General features: G+C 39.8%; 2 protein-coding genes, 1 non-coding gene and 1 pseudogene across 3 annotated transcripts; 3 read left to right on the forward strand and 1 right to left on the reverse strand.

The window, feature by feature from the left end:
• Positions 1-1,833: 1,833 nt before the first annotated feature.
• On the forward strand, positions 1,834-9,928 carry LOC115047488 (interferon-induced very large GTPase 1-like; annotated as a pseudogene).
• A 1,049-nt stretch (positions 9,929-10,977) lies between these two features.
• Positions 10,978-16,100, reverse strand: LOC115047709 (galectin-1-like). Its single transcript, XM_029508816.1, has 5 exons — positions 15,376-16,100; positions 12,031-12,111; positions 11,780-11,859; positions 11,405-11,576; positions 10,978-11,247 (listed from the first exon to the last, which is right to left on the reverse strand). Exons 2-5 carry the CDS (start codon positions 12,031-12,033, stop codon positions 11,101-11,103), a joined length of 402 nt encoding a protein of 133 aa, XP_029364676.1. The 5' UTR covers positions 12,034-12,111; positions 15,376-16,100; the 3' UTR covers positions 10,978-11,100.
• Positions 16,075-21,460, forward strand: pick1 (protein interacting with prkca 1). Its single transcript, XM_029508815.1, has 13 exons — positions 16,075-16,208; positions 16,727-16,800; positions 16,998-17,109; positions 17,259-17,387; positions 18,278-18,344; positions 18,506-18,595; positions 18,678-18,731; positions 18,862-18,924; positions 19,072-19,205; positions 19,471-19,563; positions 19,688-19,738; positions 19,923-20,067; positions 20,621-21,460. Exons 2-13 carry the CDS (start codon positions 16,760-16,762, stop codon positions 20,890-20,892), a joined length of 1,251 nt encoding a protein of 416 aa, XP_029364675.1. The 5' UTR covers positions 16,075-16,208; positions 16,727-16,759; the 3' UTR covers positions 20,893-21,460.
• An 830-nt stretch (positions 21,461-22,290) lies between these two features.
• On the forward strand, positions 22,291-22,363 carry trnar-ccu (transfer RNA arginine (anticodon CCU)). The gene has a single exon. It is a non-coding gene; the product is annotated as a tRNA-Arg (tRNA).
• Positions 22,364-22,371: the final 8 nt, after the last annotated feature.

Below are 22,371 nucleotides of genomic sequence, written 5' to 3' on the forward strand. Positions count from 1 at the left end.
CTACCTCCTCTCCAGCCAACCCTGATTTGCAAAGACCCTTCGTAGAGAGAAACACTCTGTGTCATGTGAAAATCGTCCTCTCCTTTCATTACAACAGAGGTTTGAACAACAGACGAAACCTTTAAACCGAAAATTGCAAAGACCCTAGTGAGTAGCCCTTCATAGGGCGAAAACACAACTTTCAGATGATTTAAAACTATTTTTTCTATCTTGTTGTATGAATATCATTGTATTGTCAATATCCTCCCTCTTCATAGAGAGAGAAACACTCTGTGTACCGTGAATTATCGATTTTTTTAAATACATACTCAATCTGCTCTCAACACTTGAAGTTTTTTCCTTTCAGTGCAGCACACGTCCTAACTCTTTGCCTGTCAGCCTGGAAATGAATTTGCCGCCATTGTGCTTGTACCCGCCCTCAAATGATCCGATTGGCTGTGACCTCATCGCCAGGGGCGTGGAAACACTAGGGGAGTGGTTAGGGGCGGGAAATGCGCTCATTGGTCGAGAGGGGAGGGGTCAAAAGGTCAACTAAGATCAAAGGACCTGTCAAGTTTGACGCGAAGGTGTACATATTACTCTCTGCACATCAGGGTACGCACATTAATTGTGTTGTACAAAGTATTTTAAGTACTGTTTGAATCAACTTTGAGTGAAATGCAATATATTAAAACTTGTTTTAACTATTTCTGTTATCAGGTGCATCAGCCTCCAAAAACAATGATCAGCCAACTCAGCCAGTGCCTGCAGGACCTGCACCAGCCTGTGGACCCAGGAATTCAGCCTCACCTACTGCAGCACCACCTGGACCTCATGGTATGTCTTTTTTTTTCTGGATGAATTAATTACTAAAGCAAATTAATGAAAGTAAGTTCTTTGGTTTGGTTTTGTTTAGATAGATAGATAGATAGATAGATATACTTTATTTATCCCAGGCTGGGAAATTGCAGTGTAGCAGCAGCATTACACACAGAGACATCAAACAACATAGAATAAGAATAAAAATAAAAAATATATATACAGTAAAGACATACAATAAGAATAAAAATCTGCTGAGAGGCAGAGACAGTTTTACTGCTCTTCTTTAAGTAGTAACTATATATTTTTTAAGTAACTTGCCCAACACTAGTGTTTACATGCATCTCACGTTTGTCTGACGTTTAGGAACAGCAGTAGTAGAAGAAGCTGGTCTACTTCCGATGTAAACAAACACTGCTTCAGTTCTCAATTTGAAGTGAATCTGTTGTTCTTCAGGCCGTACTTTTGCTTCAGCTGGTGTCCATAATGACAGTAATAATAATCTGATACAGACCTAGTTCTGTTTAACTCCAGTCACCTTTTTATACCGGCCAGGCTCTTAATCTGATTACTTGTGCCGATGTAAATCTAACTAGTGACTCAAGTCCTCAAAACCCCCTTTCGCTTTGGTGGCTCACTCATATTTTGAATCAGTAAAAAGAATCAAGTTTCTCATCATGACCAACAATGGACATGTGCAAAAATACGTGGCATGTCATGTTAGATACTCCCCAAATATTTTATGTTAGAGGTCTTAATCAACAAGTCTACAAATTACTATACAAAAGAATAAGAAATCTAATAAAAATTAATAAAAGATGGAATAAAAGATGGAATTAATTATTTACGGTAAAAACAAAATAAACAGGAAAAAGCATTGTCTTCAGATGTCGACAGAGTTTTTCCCTTCTTTTATTTTCACTATTTATTGTCTTATTTCTTTTTATAGATTTATTCTATTTGTTTGATTTGAGTCTATTTACATTCTCTTTATTAAACAGTTTACTGGTAAGCTGTATTTTATCTGAAATTGTCTTATGACATTAAAGATGAGGAGCTGCTGAGATGGAGAACCAAAGTGACGCAGCAGAAACAGGAGGAGGAGGAAGAAGAGAAGAAGTGTCTGAAATCAAATCTTTAATATCGTCTGTGACAGATGATAAAGGTTAACAGTACAAACATTCATTAAGTGCTGTTATCAAGTTACATTTTGATTTTATCTTGATCTTGTTCAATCTGACTTTTCTTACCTGACCTGTCAGTGGAGGAGCTGGAGGAAAGTGGAGCTGAAACTAAGGTAAAATATGTTAACCCTGGTTAGTCACCTTCATGTTAATTCCAACAGTGTTTTCTAAGTTATGTCAGAATTGAGCATGAATTCAGAGAATCCTTCCCCAAATGTATTATTTGTTTTGTTGCACACACAGTATCCACTCTCTTTCATGAGCAACCAACTTAAGTTTCTTCATAAAAAAATTTACCTCAATGAAAATATTAAGTCAATGCCTCAGACCTGGAGAATTCACAGTTAAATGTAATTAATTGTTTTCTTAGTCTGATTCTGTGACTGAACCTGGTGAAGCTGAACATCGAGAACAGAATGAAACAACCACAGGAGGAGAGCCAGAAATCAAGTGTGTCCCATCTGAAACCAGAAACAAAGGTGACACAAGAACAATATCAATCATGTTTGACAAATGATATTTCAGCTGAGCTTTAAACTGTAAACAATCATGAAAAGTGTTAAACTGATCTTCTTTGGTGGCTGTGACCGTTCAACAGCTGAGGCTGACGAAGACAAAGACGTCAACATCGTAAGCAGCAGCAACATTAATGAGCCCTCTGAAGAGGAAAGTGACACCCTGAAGGACACAAGTCCAACATTTCAGACTGTTTCTACAAACATCCATGAAGGTAAAAGTCATTCCCCTTTCTTTTGTCATGTGGAGGAACTCTGAGCAACATCACAGACTCAACTTTGAGACCATTGTTTCTCAGATTCCTCCAGTATAACATACATATGTTGCTCTTTTTGTTTCAGTGTTACCTGAGCTCACTCTTGTCTTAATTGGTGACACAAATGCCATTGAGGTTGGATCAAATAACATCTTACTTGGCCATGCCAAGCAAACACATGGATATCAGTTTTCATCCAAACTGTATGATTTGTGTGGTCGACACATCTCTGTCATTAACATGCTTGGTGAACAAAACACTGACAAATTTCCATTATATCAGGGAGTTCATGCCTTTGTCCTGCTGTTAGCACATGGTCAGCATATCGGCCACGACAACTCAGGAGTACAGTGGTTAGTGAAGTCTTTTGGGAAGGAATCACTTTTGTACTTAATGACAGTTGTCACTCGTGATTCAGAAGAACAATGTGAGTATGCGATGACAGAACTGTACGACAAAAGCAGTTTGGTTGGAAAAAGATACCACACGTGTACAAAAAACATGGAGAATGAAATGGAAATAATAGCACTGCTGGAAAAAATAGATGCCATGGTCTCTGAAAATGATCCACACTGCTACAGAAGATTATGTGGTGAAAATAAGGAGCATGAAGAAGACCACAACCACAAATCCCATGAAGAAGAGAAGATGGATTTTTCAGTGTGTCATCCAACTCAGTCAGGTGAGTCTTAAATAATGCTGATCAAAAAGCTGTGGCAGTTTCTGGCAAAAGATTAAGGGAGGTAGAGGGAGAAGGAGGCAAGTGGGAGGGGACTGAATCAGTTCAAAAGATTTATTATTAGGCTCATTAGCCAGGTCAGGTCAACAAAGGACTCAATCTCACACATAGTTGGTGATATCACATGGGAAGGTGGCACATTGTTCAAAGGGGTGAGGTAAAGAGAATCAGGTGTCTGGTTTTTATATTGTTTCATGGAGAATATATTTAATGGGGAGGCTGGTAGCTGGTGTGGACTGGAATAGCTCTGGCTGTTGAGGCCACCTAAATGAAGGCTGCAGGGTGAATAGGAGGAGAGCTGACATGAGAGGCAAAGACTGTCCAGAGGCTGATTATGGAGCAGAAACTGGCCACTGTCTCAGAAACAATAACTGGACACCAGAACATTTACAGAAGAGGAGGAAGTGGCTGAGAGAAAAGCAGATAGAAGCTGAAAGAGGGAAGTTTGGTCCACACACACAGAAAAAAAAGGACACAAAAAAGGGAAGGACTGGGAAACACTCAAATGCAGACCCTTAGAAAAGTTCATAAATCCAAAGTATCACTGGATAATGTAAAGGTGTTTGGAATTGTACAACTTGTTTAAGACAGACCTGAGAATAGTACACAATGTTTTGATTTAAATGTACCTACAGATCCTGCACTTGAAGAGATGCAGCACCACACAGATGAAAACAAGGTAAAAGTGCATTTTTTCACCTTCATGAGTGAATGTCATTATAGAGCAGCATCTCTTCTGTCCCATGTCCGGCCGTGAACTGTCTGAATTGTTTTCCACTGCTTTTTGTTGTTCTTTACTGAAAGTGCACCACTGGGTGTTTGGTGTTATATGATGCTCTTTCGTTTCACCAAGTCATCATTCAAAAGGTTCCAAAGCTTTAAACGTGAACTAACATATAAACAAATTGACTTGTGTTCATAGTGTGATGCAGTAAGTGAACCTGAAGACAAAGTGGCATTTTGGGATTCAGTGTCACTCTGAATTGCTGGAACGTACCTCTTCTCTTATTAAAGCTCCAAAGGTCCAAACTTGTGAAGTAAACTTTGTATAAAATCGTTTGTTTTCAGTGTCAGCCAGTGAATGACTCTGCTAATGCTGATCACTCACCAAAGAGCTTAGACGGCACAACAGAGGGAGGAGAAAGAGAAATTAAATCTCCACGACCATCATCAGGTAATATATACATTTTACAATCAAAAATTTCAAAATATAATCAATTCCAATTTTAACTATCAAAATATGATAAACAAAAATGAACTGCTTCAACAACACATTGATCTGGTTCATTGGTCTTGTGTAGGGATCGTAGATATGGATGTGAATGGAGAAGGTGATGAGGTAAGAAACAAATATCAGACCTATGTACTTTGTCCCTTTGAGAGACATTTTTTATAGACATTTATGGGTATTTATGAATTAATTCCAACAGTCAGTGAAGATTTCTGAGGAGATCAACAGGAAGAAAAAAAAAAGAAGGGGAAATTGAAACTCTGTTTCACAGACTGCAACTTCAAGACAATCATCAACAGAAGTTGTCTCCAGCTGATTCGGTCCAACTGTGAAACAGGACCATGAAACATTTGAGAAAGATCTAGCTGGAAGTTTTCTTCAGAGGTTGATGATGTTAGACTACAGAGCCAGATATATCCCTGTAACACAACACAGTGCTGAGGTCAGCCATTCAGATCCTGTTGCAGATTTTGATACTTTAAACACAAATGAAAGTTTTTTAGATGCCTTTTTTAGCTCTCACAGAGACTCTAATGAATCAACGCAGTCTCACATTCATCCAATGGACGTCCAAATGGCAGTATATCATTGCTCAGACAGCTTCCTTAAGCAGAGCATGATTACGAAGCTCTCACAGTGTCAGTACGCCTTACCTTTGCTTGTTCCTGACCCTGTAACAATGGATGTTGAGTGTCCTCTCTGGACATTCAGGCAAATCAGGAAAACATGGAAGATAACTCAAATTGAAGAAAATTCAACGAGTATCGCCATGAAGAGTTCGCCCATCTGCAAAGCTGAGACACCCATGGTGTCGTTTTTCCGCCTTGGTTCATTGTCAGTGTCTAAATCACAGCTGATGAGCACTTTGATCAACGACCGTCACAACACCTTCTTCCACAGAAACTGCCCAGGAAGCACCAAGTCCCGACACTTGTTGGATGGCGTGGCAGAGATCGCCTGGTACTGTCCTTCTGGAAAACCCAATGATGCCTTCACTGACTGCACTGCCTTCTGTAACCTTCATGGTGATGCTCTGTCAAATGAAAAACAGCGTGACATACTGATCGACAAAGCTTCAGTCAACGTTGTTCTGTTACCAACACCCAAAAAAGGTGACAAAAGTATGACACTTGTCTCAGACCTACTTGAGTCTGAAAAGCCTGTCATCTGTCTCATTACTGACGATGATTGCACTGCAGTTCAAACAAAAAAGGGAAAATACAAAATGGGTCTAAAGGACAGAAGCCAGTCAGATGTATCTAATGAACTGAAAAGAATCATTGGAGAGATTTTGGCTGGGCAACACACGACCTTCCAGCTTGAAGCCATGATGAATGTCTCTGGGATCAGAGTGGATGAAGATGATGCTGTTATCCAAAAAGGGAAATCTGGTGCCATGGAAGTAATGAAAACTCTTCAACAGGAGGACTTTTCAAAAATCAAAGATAAATTCCTCCCCTGTCAAGGCCGACTGTGGCATGAGTGGTGCAAAACACACAAAGAATTGTATCAACTCAAAGTACACGTTGAGAAGGAGAAAAGTAAAAAGGAAGAAAGACTGAGAGAAATACGGCAGAAACAATGTGATGCTCCCCGTAGTGAGCTGATGGAGCTATTCATTGGCAGTATGTCATCGTTGCCATCAATGGACAAAGAGTTCTTCCTTAAATGGACTCAGATCTTGATAGATTCTCTCTCCACAGATGATCTCACTGCAATTCTCCAAAGCTACGATGAGAAGTGGTCTGAGGTCTTGGCCCTGAAGAAGAAACATGCCAAGTCAGAGTCCTTAAAAAGAAAACAAACTGAACTTGAACAAATATCAACAAAACTGCAATCAGCAACTTTCGGCTTGGAGCACATCTTTAGGGAAATGGGACAGATCTATGAAGCCCACAAAACTGTGGAGAAAAAAACACAGAGGGGACAGACTGATTGGTCTAAGTACCCCGAGCTGGCAGCAGAGCTGATGATATCAGGATACCCGATGGAGCTGATGGACGGTGATGCAGGCCACGTGCCTCTAATATGGATCTCTAGTCTTTTAGAGGCAGTCATCAAGAAACTGGGAGACCAGAGAGTGTTTGTGTTGTCAGTTTTGGGCGTACAAAGCAGTGGAAAATCAACAATGCTGAATGCCATGTTTGGGCTACAGTTTGCAGTGAGTGCTGGGCGGTGCACCAAGGGTGCCTTCATGCAGCTTGTCAAAGTGTCAGAGGAGATGAAGAAAGAGTTCCAGTGTGACTATGTCCTGGTGGTGGACACCGAAGGGCTGCGTGCTCTTGAGTTAGCAGGTAATGCTACTCTTCACCACGACAATGAACTGGCAACATTTGTTGTTGGTCTGGGAAATATGACGTTGATCAACATCTTTGGAGAGAATCCAGCTGAGATGCAGGATGTTCTGCAGATTGTTGTTCAGGCGTTCATGAGGATGAAGAAAGTTAAACTTTCTCCAAGTTGTGTGTTTGTTCACCAGAATGTTACAGATATTGCAGCTGCAGAGAAAAACATGGACGGATGGCCCAACTAGCTGCCAAAGAGGAGGGTTGTGAGGCTGAGTGTTTCAGTGATGTCATTGCGTTTGATGTGCAAAAAGATGTGAAATACTTTGCACAACTATGGGAGGGAAGTCCTCCCATGGCTCCTCCAAATCCAGGTTATAGTGAGAGCATCCAAGAGCTGAAGAAGATGATTCTCTCTAAAGCTTCAACGTCTGCTGGGATTACTCTGTCACAGTTCAAAAACAAAATTCAGGACCTGTGGAATGCCCTGTTGAACGAGCACTTCGTTTTCAGTTTCAAAAACACACTTGAAATTAAAGTGTACAGAAAGCTTGAGGTCCAGTATGGGAATTGGACGTGGGCCTTGAGAAGCAACATGCTGACCATCGAGAACCAGCTGTATAACAGAATAGAAAACGGAAAAGTTGACAAGATGGAGCTCAGCCATCTCCGTGAAACAATCAGCAAAACTTATGGAGAAGTCAAGAAAGAAATGGAAAACTACTTTGATGATGCAGACAAAGAAACGTTGGTTCAGTGGCGAGGTCGGTTTGAAATCAAAATACAACAATTTCATGTTGACCTGGTGGCAGGAGTGAAAAGAAAACTGGAGGAAGTAATCCAGCAAAAGAAGGCTTGCAAAAAGCTTGATAGACAGAAAACAGAGTTTGAGAACAAGCTGCTGCAGAAGAGCAAAGACCTCGCTCACCAGTTAAAAGACCAAGCACAGGATGAAGAGGAACTAAAGAAACAGTTTGACTCTGTTTGGAACGGCTGGGTGAAAGAACTAACTGCAGATACAAAACCTATTGAAGACATCAACTTGGAGGAAGATCAGATGACTGTCATTCAAGAGCTTGGTATTGAGTGGGCTCTTATAGAGGAATCCAGACACAATGGTGGATACCAGTACATATCAAAGCTTGGTGATTACTTTGATTATGTGATACTCACCAAGCATCAGGAGCATTGTGACGAAACCCAGCAATCAGAGGAGGGAGCGAGAAAAAACAAGAACCCAAAACAACAAGAAAAATATTCACGGAAAGGTGCATGGGTGACTTTTAAGACATGGTTTGGATTTGGGATACAACAGCCAGAAAAAAATACAAAGAGTCCCTTATCATATGAAGAACAACAAAGCTTCACGTCCTTCATTGAAAAAATGGAAAAACAGACAAATGAGATAATTCAGTTGAAGCCTGTAGCAGAAAGTGGCTATACATCAACTTACTTAACAGAAGTGGCCAAAAATGTCAGAGAGTGTGTGACAGAATTTGAATCAGAGAAGAAATATGCTCTGAAGAAGGAGTTTACAGTTGATCTCTTGCTGCATGTGTTTAACATAGCAGGACGTTTGCTTTCAGAGTCCCACCTGAAATTCAAGAAGAGGAACGATGCTCTGACTTATTTAGAAAGCAACAAAACACAATATTACAACATTTTCAGAAGTTTCTGTAAAGGAAACTCGTTTGCTGTTGTGCTTGGGGAGTTGATCTGTGAAAAACTGAAGGTTTCCATGGTTGAGGCTGCCTGTAACAAGACTGCCATTGATCTTGCTGGAGAGATGAGGTGTAATTTCCCAGCATTCAATGGGAACAGGCTGAACCTGGAGAAACATGTGTTGAAGTCAATGGCAAAGAAAGAAGACTTTGATAGTTTCATCACCTATATCAAACACCCAAGGAAATATGTGGAGACTTTCATAGAAGAGGAAGTGAACACATATATCTTCAACACACACAAGCGTGAAGCACGAGATGTTCTCAAGAAAAACATAGAAGACTTGAAAAGACTTGTAAGTCAAGCTTCATTTACTGCAACAGAGAAAGTCAAAACCCAAAGTAGAAAAACTGATGAGTGGCTGAAAACATTTTCCAGTTTGCTGGGAGATGTGCTGGCATTTGATGCAAGTTTTCCTCAAAACTTCACAGACATTAACGACTTTGACTTTCTGAAAGAAGAGGTGGAGAAAGGCCTTGTACCTATAAGTGAAGAGTTAAGCAGCCTCTCACTGTCTAAAATAAAGAAATTCAGACAGAAGCCGGATCAGATCCTCATTGAGCAGCTGTGCAAGTGCTGCTGGGTAAAATGTCCATTCTGTGCAGCTGTTTGCATCAACACCATAGAAGATCACGGCCCTGAAAAACACAATGTTCCTTTTCATCGGCCTTCTGGGATTGAAGGATGGCATACCAGAGGCACAGAAGATCTGGTCATTGATTTCTGCACAACATTAGTTGCAAGTAATAGATCATTCCATCCCCGTCACGACTCAGAAGAGACAGTTCCATATAAACAGTACCAGAACGGTGGGGATAAGTATGCTCAGTGGATGATCACTGCTGATGAGTCTAAACTTACATACTGGAAGTGGTTTGTGTGTCGTTTTCAAAAGCAGCTGGAAGAGCACTATAATTTAAAGTTCCAAAATTGGGGAGAAATTCCCCCTGAGTGGACGAAACACACAAAAGACGAAGCAATTCAAAGTCTGGATGAAATGTACAAATGTGAGTGAACCAACTCAGCAACACAGCCAGAAACAATGAGCCTAATTTTTTCCTGATTATTCATGAATCAAACACATAAAAGGACATGCACAGGCTTTTGTTGACTTTATCATTGACTGTCTTTTTGTTTGTGAGTAATACATGTTGGCAGTAAGCGACTCATCACAAAGTCTTTTTCATATTTACACTTATAACAAAAGAGTACAAGGGCAACAGTAATCTATATTGAATGTGTCATCTATAAAGTTGACTGGTTGGACATCCTTCATCTGAAAAATGTTCTAAGAAATCATGTTAAAAAAAAAAAAAAAAAAGTGTTTTGAAAAGTGTTGAGTTCCCTTATAGCATAAAATGATGGGCATATTTCTTTTTTCTTTCGAATTTCAGTTAAACTGTGTAGCTACATTATAAAACTACAAACTAATGGTGTCTCTGTATTTTTGAAAGTTTCGCCTGACTGAGCTTTTTATATTCAGTCATTCACTCATTTAAGTAAAGAAATAAAATGTTTTCAATGGGATTGAATAATTTGTTAAACTGATCATTAAAAGAGAGGATATATTAATCTTTGTAATCTGAATGTAATTCATGAGAATAAATATCCCTGTTTACCTATTTACTGATGTACCAAGTTTTGTTTGTTGTTCATCCCAAGTCTTTTGTTTATTAGACCCCTGACCTCCCTCCCCCTTATACATACTTCATCATCCAAATAAGTAGCTATAAAATATGGAAACCTATTTAGCTTTAGACTTCTTCTGGTGCAAAAATCCTTCAACACTTTAAATTTCTGCCATTAATCAATAATTTGTGAACTTCTTTTGAGGCTGTAGCGTCTGTCATTAAACCCATATGGTCCAGTAAAAACACAAATCAAATCAAAGTCTTAAGTTTGAGTTGAAACACCCACAATGATGTCAATGTAACATCATTTAACATATTTTCTCAGACTTCAGATATCTCCTTACAGAGATATACTGTAAACTGTTTGCACAGGCAGAGTAGTCTGTTGACAGACGTACTGAAATTCATGTATAAAATTGGTGTAATGCTTCTTTGATTGTACTTTCCCTTTGTATATGATACAGTATCTGAAGTTTGACTCTCTGCATGTGAGAAAATATCTTTCAAAGAAAATCAGGCTACAGTTCATTAAACAGCCTCCTCTGCGTTAACAAAGTAAGATCATTTGACTTTTAAACTGTTTTTTTTTTTTATTCTTGTGTACAACATGACATTCTTAAATAAAGATACACTTCATATGTACAGAGGAGTTATATCTGTTAATGACAAATTTTTCATACAATTGACCTAGTTAGAGTGTTATGTTGAACCAAAGCATGCGTCTATACAGCAGCTGTCTTAGCACACCTTAAAGGAAGTCAGGTTGAAGTCTCCTGTGACTCTGATGTAGTTGATGACATCTATGCCCACACGGTTAGGGAACTGGACTTCATGTCCATTAGGAAGCTCCACCTCAAACATTTCTCCAGTCAGCTTCAGCACAATCTGAAACAGAAAGGATGGTTAGAGAGTAAAATCGATTTTACCTTTTGTTTAAAAAAAAACAAAAAACAACAAATTGGTAAAAAATCCTCAACAAACCTTTTTCTAACAATTTTCATTCAGTACACACATCTTCACTTAATTTACTTAGCCTGCTCACCTTCACATCTGAACCTCTCTGTAAGGGATTATATATTTCCCGCCTCTCATCGCCCCAACAGCCTGCAGTCTTTGAGTTGCAAACAACCACAGCTCCATCAGTGTCGTCATGGAAACGAGGATTAAAGTGCAACGCTAGGTCATCAGCATCGTGGCCGAGGTCGATCTGGAATCTGAGTTTATAAAACAAATGTAGTGTTAACATCTTGGAGTTTGCAGAGTTCGGAATATCACACAGACTTAAACATTAGATCTGCAACCAACAGCCAATTTTTTCCCCACAGCAACAATCTGAAATGTATGTACCGCTCAGAGTGCAATTTTATTCATTGGAGAGGCTCATGTAAAATAAATATGATGTGATGTGTGAGCTTACCTCTCAGCGTCATGGAGAATTATTCCCTTTACTTTCAGCCGATCTCCAACCCGCAGATTTGCGTTCTTCAGTTCAAGTTGCTGAGAAACAGGTAAGGGTTTCAAATTATTCGATTAGAAAAAGCAAGATAATTGTTGGTCAGAAGGTCAGCAGACAGCAACCATTTGGTATCTGTTCTGTTTTGTTCAACAATATTTTAAATTCCAGAGTTCAGGAAAGCAAAATAGAAGCAGTATCAGATTTAAACTTACCATCCTGGTGTTAGTAAAGAGACCTGGAGCAGATGGAAGAAGAAGGATAATGGTCTTGGTACTGGGGCAAGGTCTTTTGTCCTGGGAGACACAAAGTGTTTATTTCTAATATAAAGTACAAAGGTCAAAGGAAAGGAATTTCAACAGTTCAAAATCAATGAAGTAGCCTAATCATTGCAGATCTACAGCTCTGTTTAATCATTGCTGTGAATCTAAGATTAATTCTCTTCTTGATTATAGAACAGAAGTAAGAGATGCCCCTCTGAAATGGTAAACAAATGAGGTTTCGGCTGAGGGCCACTGTAAACACGGAGGAGGGTCCTGACGCTCTCTGTTATGTTAACACCTGGTTGAGTGTACTGTACCTGTGGCATTAAACCAGGTTATAATGCCATTAACATTGTCACAGTTCAAAAAAGACAATTGATATTCATATTGTGGTCTACAAACAAACAAAGCAATTAAAGAGACACGTGAAAGTGCAAATTAGCAAAGAAAATACAAGTCATCTTCTATAGTCATCTTCTACATCTTCTACTGAGTTTCCATTTCTGGGTCACGGTTGGTGCTGGAGCTAATCTCAGCTCACTCTGGGTGAGGGCAGGGTCACCCTGGACAGGCAACCAGTCCATCACAGGGCCAACAAAGAGACATAGACCAACAACCACTCACACTCACACTCAGACAATTTAGTCATCAATTAACCCAAACATGATGCATGCACACTCCACACAGAAAGGCCCCAGGCCAGGAACCAAACTTGCAAACCTTCTCACATAAAAATTTTCAAACAAAAGAAAAAAAAAATCTGAATAAATACATATAATATAAAAAATATTTTAACAATTATTTCTGACTGTGGTCCTTCAGCTGGAAGCCACTGAACTAGGGAGGATGTTATCATCTGAGTCCTGACATGAGCAATGGTAATGAGAATAACCCGAGAATAGACTTCAATGAGCAGGGGGAAGTTGTTAAATACCTGTTTTTGTCGCTTATGTGATAATTGAGGGCATGCAATGATTTTGCTACATTGTCATTGGTCACAGTATTAAAGTTTAACTCAATGGCATGACTTTCTTTCTGTCATGTTACCTAGACAGAGGGTGTTAAGGTAGAAAGGAACAGGACCTAAAACTGAGCCATGGGGAGTACCACAGTGGATATGATCTGAGGAAAACACAGAATCGCCTCAACTGACTGAAAAGTTTTTCACAGTTAGATAAAAGATGAACCACAGAAGGGAAGCAATAAATGTGTCTACATGTTCCTCTACACAGTTTAACGGTGTGATTGATGGTCTCAAAAGGGTGAGAGGGCTCAAGGAGTGCACTGTTGGCGGAATGGTTAGTCTGTGTGCCATATAGGCATTAGGAGCCTTGACCAGGAGGTCAAGTCGACTCTCTTTTGGACAGACTATTTACCAACCTAAATGTGATAGCTAAATCAGCTTCTCCTCATCTGACATTATTTATTTATACGGTGTGTCAATATTCTGAATTATTACAAGTGATGCTTTTGTGGTTCCATAAATCATTTGAATTAGTATTTTGTTGTTGTAGTAAAGTCAGACTATTCATTTACTTTATGGTTAAGAAAGATGTGATCAGCTTCAGTGACAAGAAAAAGTGAGCAGAACCTTTGGAATTATCATCTATGTTTCTGTCATTGAATATAGTCAGATGTCAAAGTTTCACACAAAATAGTTTTTAATTGAAACAAAGAGGACACATTGTAAAGACCTCTCAAAGATAGGGTTAGGGTTAGGGTTGTTTCTAGTTCTAGTCTTGAGTTTGTGCAGTTATCTCTGTTAGCTATCTGTTTTCTGTAAAAACGTTTACTATTGGAATTAAATAATTACTATTTCACAGAGCACTGCTTTCACATCTGTGGCAGCTCTTCAAGTGGAGCTGGGAGAGATGCCTTTGTATCTCAGGTGAGACCAATAATCTCTTGTGTATTGGGCTAATCCTAAGGGTCATCAGGATGGTTACACAGGTCCAAATTCATTGACAAACGTTCAAAAGAGAGAATACGCAAGTTAAAATCTTAACTCAAGTAGAGTTAATTTGTGAAGTAGAGATTCACAAATCAAAAATATTTGTGTGCAATTTAATTATGTAGGGGAACCGTGCACCTGGTCTGTACCGGGGTGTTTGGAAAAAGCCACACCGACACAGAGATGGTCTGCTGGTCACCCTGGCCTGATGCTGAGTCCAGAGTGACCAGCAGTGGCCCCTGTGGGACCATTACAGCACAACAAGAAACATGATGGCCCAAAAAGTGGCAATACCATGGCTGTACAACGGGGCCAGAGTTTCTGGAACCAACCACAGCTCTTTGTGTTTGTAAAATTAGCATGGTGCTCCCTGATGTTGGCCTGGAGACTTTGAACGATGGAAGCTGTAACACTTGGCTGCTCGGAGATGATGGCGGTCCGCAGTTTAAACATACTGCCATACTTGGTCTTCAGGTCTTCAATAACAGCTTCGCATACGAGCTTTCGTCTTTTCGCCTCCTCAACACTGAGTTCCCGGATCGTCTGGTGGACTAGCTGTTGAGGGAAGGAAGCCAGGTCCTCCTTGGTCCAGATTTCAGCAACTCTGCACTTTTGGAAGAGTCGACGCGACATAAAGGTGACAAACAGCTGGAGCTGTTGTTTGTCCTCCTCAGCCTAGACGGACTCTTCAGGGCTGGAGGTGGAAGGATCAGAGGTTTCCATCAGGTGTGTGGAGCTCAGTTTGGGTGCAACACTCGTGTGTGTGGACTTGGGGTCTTTTCCCTCACAAAAAACCTCAGGACCCCTTTGTGGGAAAAAGGTGATCTGAGGGTACTCTCAGTCACCTTGTCTCCAAAGCAAACCGGGATCAGGCCTCGTGATGCCTTGTACTCCATAGTTATTCAGATTTGGTTCTTGGACTTGTCTCTTCAACTCAGAGATAACAGATGCTCTCTGGTTTGTGGAGAGGTTTAATAAAGTTCACCATGAAGAGCCTTTTACTTACCTACTTCGGAGATCCAAATAAATATGTCATCTCTGAGTAATACGTAATCTCTGACGACACGCTGCAATACAGTTTGGACATGTGCATATGCCCGCACTCCAGCTGTGCGCTCGTGCGTTGCCCGTGACAACGGACTGACAGGTGAAGCCAAAGCGGAAGTGCAGGCTGTGTATATGTGCGCATATATGTACTATATTATAGTTAGCCAGCGGGTTGGCATGCACATCTTTCACTACTTTCCCACGTCAAGGCAGCTGCGTAACGGCTACGATCGCTGACGATACCAAGGGAAATTAGGATGATAAACACGATAGAAGAAATATTATAGTCTCAATCTTACCTTTAGAAAATGCGCTGAGTTTCGTTGAGTACAGTCTTACTTTCCTGCATCTTCAGTTTAAAAGGCTCAAACTGGATGTAGCGATACCCTGCTTCGCTTCAAAACGGAAGTTGTCTGACATCATGTGAAAAGGGGTTCTTGAGATGGTGACAAAAAGAATTTGTATGCCATAGCCCAACCTAGATTTGTTCACCAGCCGCCACTCTAAACATGGATGTTCATAGGAACTACTTTGATGCACCGTCTGAAAAGGGCTAACTTCTGTGCCTTTTGTTTAGAATCGGAGTGCTGATAACTAACGCAGGAAAATTATCTTTTTACAATAAAAAATAACCTGTGGCAGGCGAACAAGATGTATTAGATCTGGTCTGGCTGTGCTCCACCACTGAGCATCAGTTCTCTTCAATTTGAAGTATCCTCCGAAAGTGGTGGTTAGCAGCAGCTTGACTGTTTTAATCCATCGCTGTTCCTGATTGTGACCACTAGATGTAAACAGAAGGTTAAATTTGAATACGTCAAAGACTTTTAGCTCAGTTAAAAGCCGGCTTTAAAGCGATTCATACAGAGGCTGTGAATTTATTTATAATTCCTACCGTCATTATTACGTATTATTAAGTTGGACCCCACAACTGTGACAATTGGGAAACAATAAATTGACATTAGCGTCCCTCAACTACTACTTCCGGTATGATGCCGGAAGTGACGAAATAAAGTAAACAGGAGCTGTCGGTGGATCCACGCATTCAGATATCTGCAGCTAAAGGCGACGGATTTTACAAGGAATTTTTTAAGCATACGAAGAAACATTTGTATGACAACCTGCTTCTAAAAGGGTAAGTTGTTAATGGCGAGTCGACCGCTGTGAACTTATTAGTTAAATTGAAACCTGTCAGTAGCTAACGGCTAATTAGCCTCCGTTATTGAGCTGGTTTGTTGCTGCTGGCTTCAGTCGCTACGACGAAATATTATGTTTTTTTGTTTGTTTGTTTGTTTCTTTGAGTTCGGTGCACTGAGTTTAAAATTACACGTGTTTAGATCGTTAATCTGGCTAACCACTGGAGTTAAGACAGGGAGTTCGGATGTGTCGCCTGTAACCAGCTGTTTGTTCACCTGCTGCTGCTGCAGCAGCTGCGGACTCCTCCTCAGTCTGGCCCATCTGGCTACGAGTCGGTGTCCTGAGGCACTCTCCTGTTAGAAAGAGCTGCTCTATTTTGTACATGATGACTACAGTACACTCTGATCCACTTCATAGCTTCATTCAGAAGTGTGTGACTGGGTATTTCTTCTTCTTCTTCGTCGTCGTCGTCCGCAGTCGCCAACTATTTAACATATTGTTGTTTTTGCTTCACAGGTTCTACCGGGTCAGGAGTGACTCTGTCCTGCTATGTTCACAGATATGGACTATGAATTGGAGGAGGACAAACTGTGAGTCACGGTTATGTTTCCCTTGTCATTATCACCGTCACAACACATTATTGAAATCATGCATTGGACCAAAACTCCCCCGAACGTGTTGTATAAAGAACAGTTAAAGAGTTACTAATGCTGTTTCTTCCAGAGCACTGCATTCAAATACTGCGTTAAATTAAAGTCTCAGGATATATTTTTTTCTCTCTCCAAAGGGGGATACCAACAGTACCAGGTACTGTGTGTCTGAAGAAAGATGCTAATAATCTTATTGGCATCAGTATTGGTGGTGGGGCACAGTACTGTCCTTGTCTCTACATTGTTCAGGTATATACAGAGCAGCAGATCAGATTTTCTTTGATATCTATGATGTGATGTGATATCTCTGTGTTTCAAACTTATCTTACTAATAATATCAAAGGAGAAATGTCCGTGTTTTTGGTACCTTTTTAAATGTGATATCTGTTGTCACACAGGTCTTTGACAACACCCCAGCAGCTCTGGAGGGCACACTGGCAGCAGGCGATGAAATCACCGGCGTGAATGGGAAACCAGTGAAGGGAAAGACTAAAGTCGAGGTGGCCAAGATGATCCAAGCTGTCCAGGTACACAAGTTCTTGAGCTGCAATCACAGTTCAAAGTTGTTAACAGTCCTGAGCAATACAAGGATATAGTCAGATGGTTTATTATTTACTCCCTCTACCATTCTGTGGATGGATAAACAATCTAAATGATGCCAGCTCTATTCAAACTCTCAATAAGGGATTAAAGTAGTTGAAGACTAAGACAGAAAATTTTTTCCAGGAACATAACAAATGCAGGTAAATTTATTTAGCGGCTGTAGATTTTTATGTGTGTGTCTCATCATACATACATACATACAAGAAATCAGTCTTTGTTGGAATTATCTCTTGTATATTAAACATTTAAAACACAAAAGAACCTAATTTCACACCCCTGTTAATTTAGTGCCTTTTTATAAAAAAAAAAAAAAAAAAATCGACACACATGAACATAAATACAAGCAAATAAAATGAACAGTACTCACATATTTGTGTCCCACCAGCTGTGGACCTATCAGTGTACAGCTACAAAAGTTTACTAAGAGTGCAAACCCACCGCTGAACTGTGGAGAAGATAGAATAAATTGCCCTGCCAAGCAATACCAAGGGGAGTTAGGACAATAGCTTGCAGCATTTGCAGTCACGCCACCGATGTAGTGTGGCTGTGTTGTTTTTGGCATCTATTGTACACAGAAAAATTTCATGACTTCCTGTATGGTGGATTAAAGCGTGTGCTCAGTTTGGGGATTAGAGGATTAGATTGTTTTGTTACCCATTCACTGCAAATACTGCATGCATATTTTACCCGTGAAGTTGACAAAGGTTGCACATTATTAAAAAGTTAACAATTGTTCATCTGATTTATTTCATGTATAGAAAATTAATAAACCTGTGTTTTTCAAGTTTACCTGTTATTGATTACTGTGTTTCAGGGAGAAGCGGCTATCCACTATAACAAACTGCAGGCAGATCCAAAACAGGGGAAGTCTCTGGATATAGGTACCTCTTCCAATAGATACTCACTTTTTTTATCCATCATTTGTTTATATCACTTTCTACAGAGTAACTATTGTAAATTCATGTTTTTCATGCTTACATTATCACAATAACACTGTTTCGGCACTGTCTGAATCTGTTGAACACACATTTGTGTGTTTCAGTGCTGAAAAAGGTCAAACATCGACTGGTAGAGAATATGAGCTCAGGGACAGCAGACGCTCTTGGACTCAGTAGAGCTATTCTGTGCAATGGTGAGATTATTATCATGTTCATTGTTGATTTTTGAGTTTGTTGATGTAGATTATATGAAGCTCATCTCATAATACCTTTCAGATGGGCTGGTCAAAAGACTGGAAGAGCTGGAGAAAACTGCAGAGCTCTACAAAGGTAAAGAAAATCAAATCGCAAAACTCAAATACAGTAATTACTGTAGGTAATGTTAAGTTTTATAATTTAATCTGAGATGTTTTGTTGATGTTGGTAGTGTGAAGTTTTGTTATTGTTTTTGTGACTGCAGGACTGATGGAGCACACAAAGAGGCTGCTCAGAGCATTTTTTGAGCTTTCTCAGACTCATAGAGGTGAGTTACACTGATCAGAACCTCTATGGCTTTTTTAGCACCTAAATGTCTACAGAAAAATGGAAGACAGATTATATTTATAAAATTTACTTTATCTCCACTCTAACATTTAACATCTATTTGGTGTTTGATTATGTGTCCTTCCAGCATTCGGGGATGTTTTTTCTGTCATCGGGGTTCGAGAGCCCCAGGCTGCAGCCAGTGAGGCGTTTGTGAAGTTTGCAGATGCTCATCGCAGCATTGAAAAATATGGTATTCAGCTTCTCAAGACAGTCAAACCAGTAAGTCCAATTTGAAATTTGACTTTTGCAGAAATCGGCACACAAAAAGCACCCAGGAATTTATTTATTTATTTATTGAGTGCTCTATTGTAGAAAGGAAAAACTTTTTCATCTTTTACTTTTTTGCTTTGTAATGTACTTTTGTGTGCAGTTGTATTTCATCATGAATGCAACACACTTTGTGAAGGCTACTGGGGTGAGCTGAATTCTGCTCGTTTCTGTTGTTCATTGTTGCGACTTTATATCAAACTACTCACTTGTACAGATGCTCCATGACCTGAACACGTACCTTCACAAGGCCATACCGGACACAAAGCTTACTATCCGCAAGTATCTGGATGTGAAGTTTGAATATCTGGTAAATCCACCACTCAGTGTTCTTCTGCTTTAGCATATGACAGAGCTTTGAACAAAAGCTGTAAATCTTTGAACAAAGTTCATGTTTAGTCAACAGAATAACCGTTTGACATTGTATCTTTCAGTCGTACTGCCTGAAGGTGAAGGAAATGGATGATGAAGAATACAGTAGTATTGTGAGTAGCTATTTGAATTCCTGTGTCAGCAATTAAATCTGAATTATTATAAATGCTTGTATTCTTCATATTACATCCATGGAAAGTTGATAAGGAACAGTACCCTGATACAGCACACCGGTTGTGTATGATCTAGTTTTTATTTGCTCAAATGAGACAGTGAATGAAGCTCTTCCTCCTACAGGCAATGGGAGAGCCCTTGTATCGTGTCAGCACTGGAAATTATGAGTACCGTCTGGTGCTGCGGTGCCGACAAGAAGCTCGGGCCCGCTTTGCAAAAATGAGGAAGGATGTTCTGGAGAAAATAGAGCTGCTGGATCAGAAACATGGTGTGTCATTTTTCTTCTGTTGTCCAAGGTTTGAGGTCTAAATACAAAATATAAAAAACTATGGTGGGACAGTATAGATGCAACACATCAGGCACAAGAGAAAGGGAGAAATGAGATGCATGCTTTCATTTCAAAGTAAGTCCACAATTATTTCCGTTGAAATATATTTAAATAACTTTTGGATTTTCACTTCACTTTTGATTCATTAAAGATATAATATCATATAGCAACCTCGGTTTTCACCAAGATATCATAGTAAGACGTTACATTGGCACACACCATGATCACTCATGATGTATATCACATTGTTTCATTATAGTCAACCATCAGCAGAAGAGGCAGAAATAAAAGTCCCAAAAATATGCAGAAACAAATAACCATGGCCCCCATTTCACGATATATGTAATATGTTATGGCAGACAACTTTTCACACCTGTGACCCCAATATTTTCCTTTGAAAAGCTTTAACAAATGTTAATGAGTCCAACTCAGCCTCCCTGTCATGTCATTTATTAACATATTTGCCGCACTTGTTTATATTTCTCATTTACAGTCCAGGACATTGTGTTCCAACTGCAACGCTTTGTGTCAGGCATGTCACATTACTACGATGAATGCTACGCTGTCCTGAAGGAGGCCGATGTCTTTCCCATTGAAGTGGACCTCTCCCGCACCATGATCAACTACAGCAGCCAGTCGTTGTCCTACACTGAAGACGACAATGAGGATGAGGAAGAGGACCGTGGAAGAGGCAGAGAGGATGGAGGAAGTAGTACAGCCAGACAAGCAGAGAATGGCGCAGAGAAATTAATTGATGACCAGTGAGTGGTTTGCGGCCTTCTTGTGGAGATGAAGTCCTCTAAAATACCTGTACACGTGCATTTGATGTCGACACTCCCCCAAACGGCAATGGTTGGAGTGCGGTATAGCAGTTTGTCTGGTTAACACTGTTTAGCAAAGATGAAAACAACAAAAACTTGATGCTGTGATATTGTGCGCTACTCTGTTGGTGTTTTCGTCCTAGAATCAGTGGCTTTGTGGTTATTTTGACTCTCAACTTTCTCCTCTAAGAAGACGTTTCTGCTTCTCAAGATTATTTTCCTTCACGCATGCAGCCATGTCTGATTGAGTGTTTGAGAGACAAAAAACAGCAGGAAACTATTTAAATCTGAAAGCTGTGGATTGTTTTCATGCTGCAGAGTAGAAACTACGTGCATACAAGTTGTGCCTTCTTAGCTCAAGTGTTATGAAATCTAATGAGTCTGGGCTATGTTTTAATTTGTTTATGTACAGTTGTTGCACATCTTTCAGTTTTCATAGCTGGTTTTAGAAATGTTAAAAAAAAAAAAAAAAAGGGAAGAGCTGTGAAATTCTTGAACACCAAAGTCTTTTTCATCTGAGCTGTACTATCATTCCTCAAGTTAAAATGTTTTTTTCTTAATACTCTCCTACATTGCTCACTTCATCTGAAATGTATGATCGTTTCTCACCAGCTCTGTCCTAACTGCTAATGTTTGTGTTTGTTTGTGTTAAATGACATACAGTCATCCTCACAGAGCTTTACCATTGCTTTGGCATTGGGCCTATAATTGCAAACACTACCTGTAAATAAGTATGTAGAAGTGCGAGAGATGTTAAAACTCTGCTTTTGGGCATTTTCTTGTCATTCCAACTTTATTTATTCTTTTTGTCAAAATATATATACAAAAAATTTAACTAGAAAGATTGATTCTATGTTATAGTAAATATAATTATTCAATTGTTAGAGCCTCAGTTTTCTCTTCTGAGGATTATGTGGTTTTGTGTTGATTCCATGATAATGTAATGCTGGTAGAGCTTTACTGGGGCTGTCACTTGGGGGCAGTGTGTCATCAGACCAACAATGAGAGAGCACTGAAGTCCATGGGAAGGATTTAAAAAATCATTTTGTGTATCGTTTTTCTGAAAAACTGGACTGTAATGTATCAAAAGGGAGCTACATGTTTCTTTTGCACAAGTTGGCTCATAGCAACTACAGCGTTTTGGCTGAAATTCCCACGGTTGTTTTGTCCCACAAATAAATTAAATGTAACTTAAATCTTTTGGTCTCTTTCAAAATCTAGTTTTGTTTTTTGTATTTGAGTACTTTCGATTTGTCTGTGCCAACAACCGCGGTAAAGGTAAAAAGTCATCAGTTAGTAAACAGTTATAAGAAGGTAGGGGGTTGTTGTGTGAAGCTACATAGCCCCAGTGGCCTAATGGATAAGGCACTGGCCTCCTAAGCCAGGGATTGTGGGTTCGAGTCCCATCTGGGGTGAACGTCTT

This window comes from Echeneis naucrates, chromosome 8 (assembly GCF_900963305.1).
Source record: "Echeneis naucrates chromosome 8, fEcheNa1.1, whole genome shotgun sequence".
NCBI classification, from domain to species: domain Eukaryota; kingdom Metazoa; phylum Chordata; class Actinopteri; order Carangiformes; family Echeneidae; genus Echeneis; species Echeneis naucrates.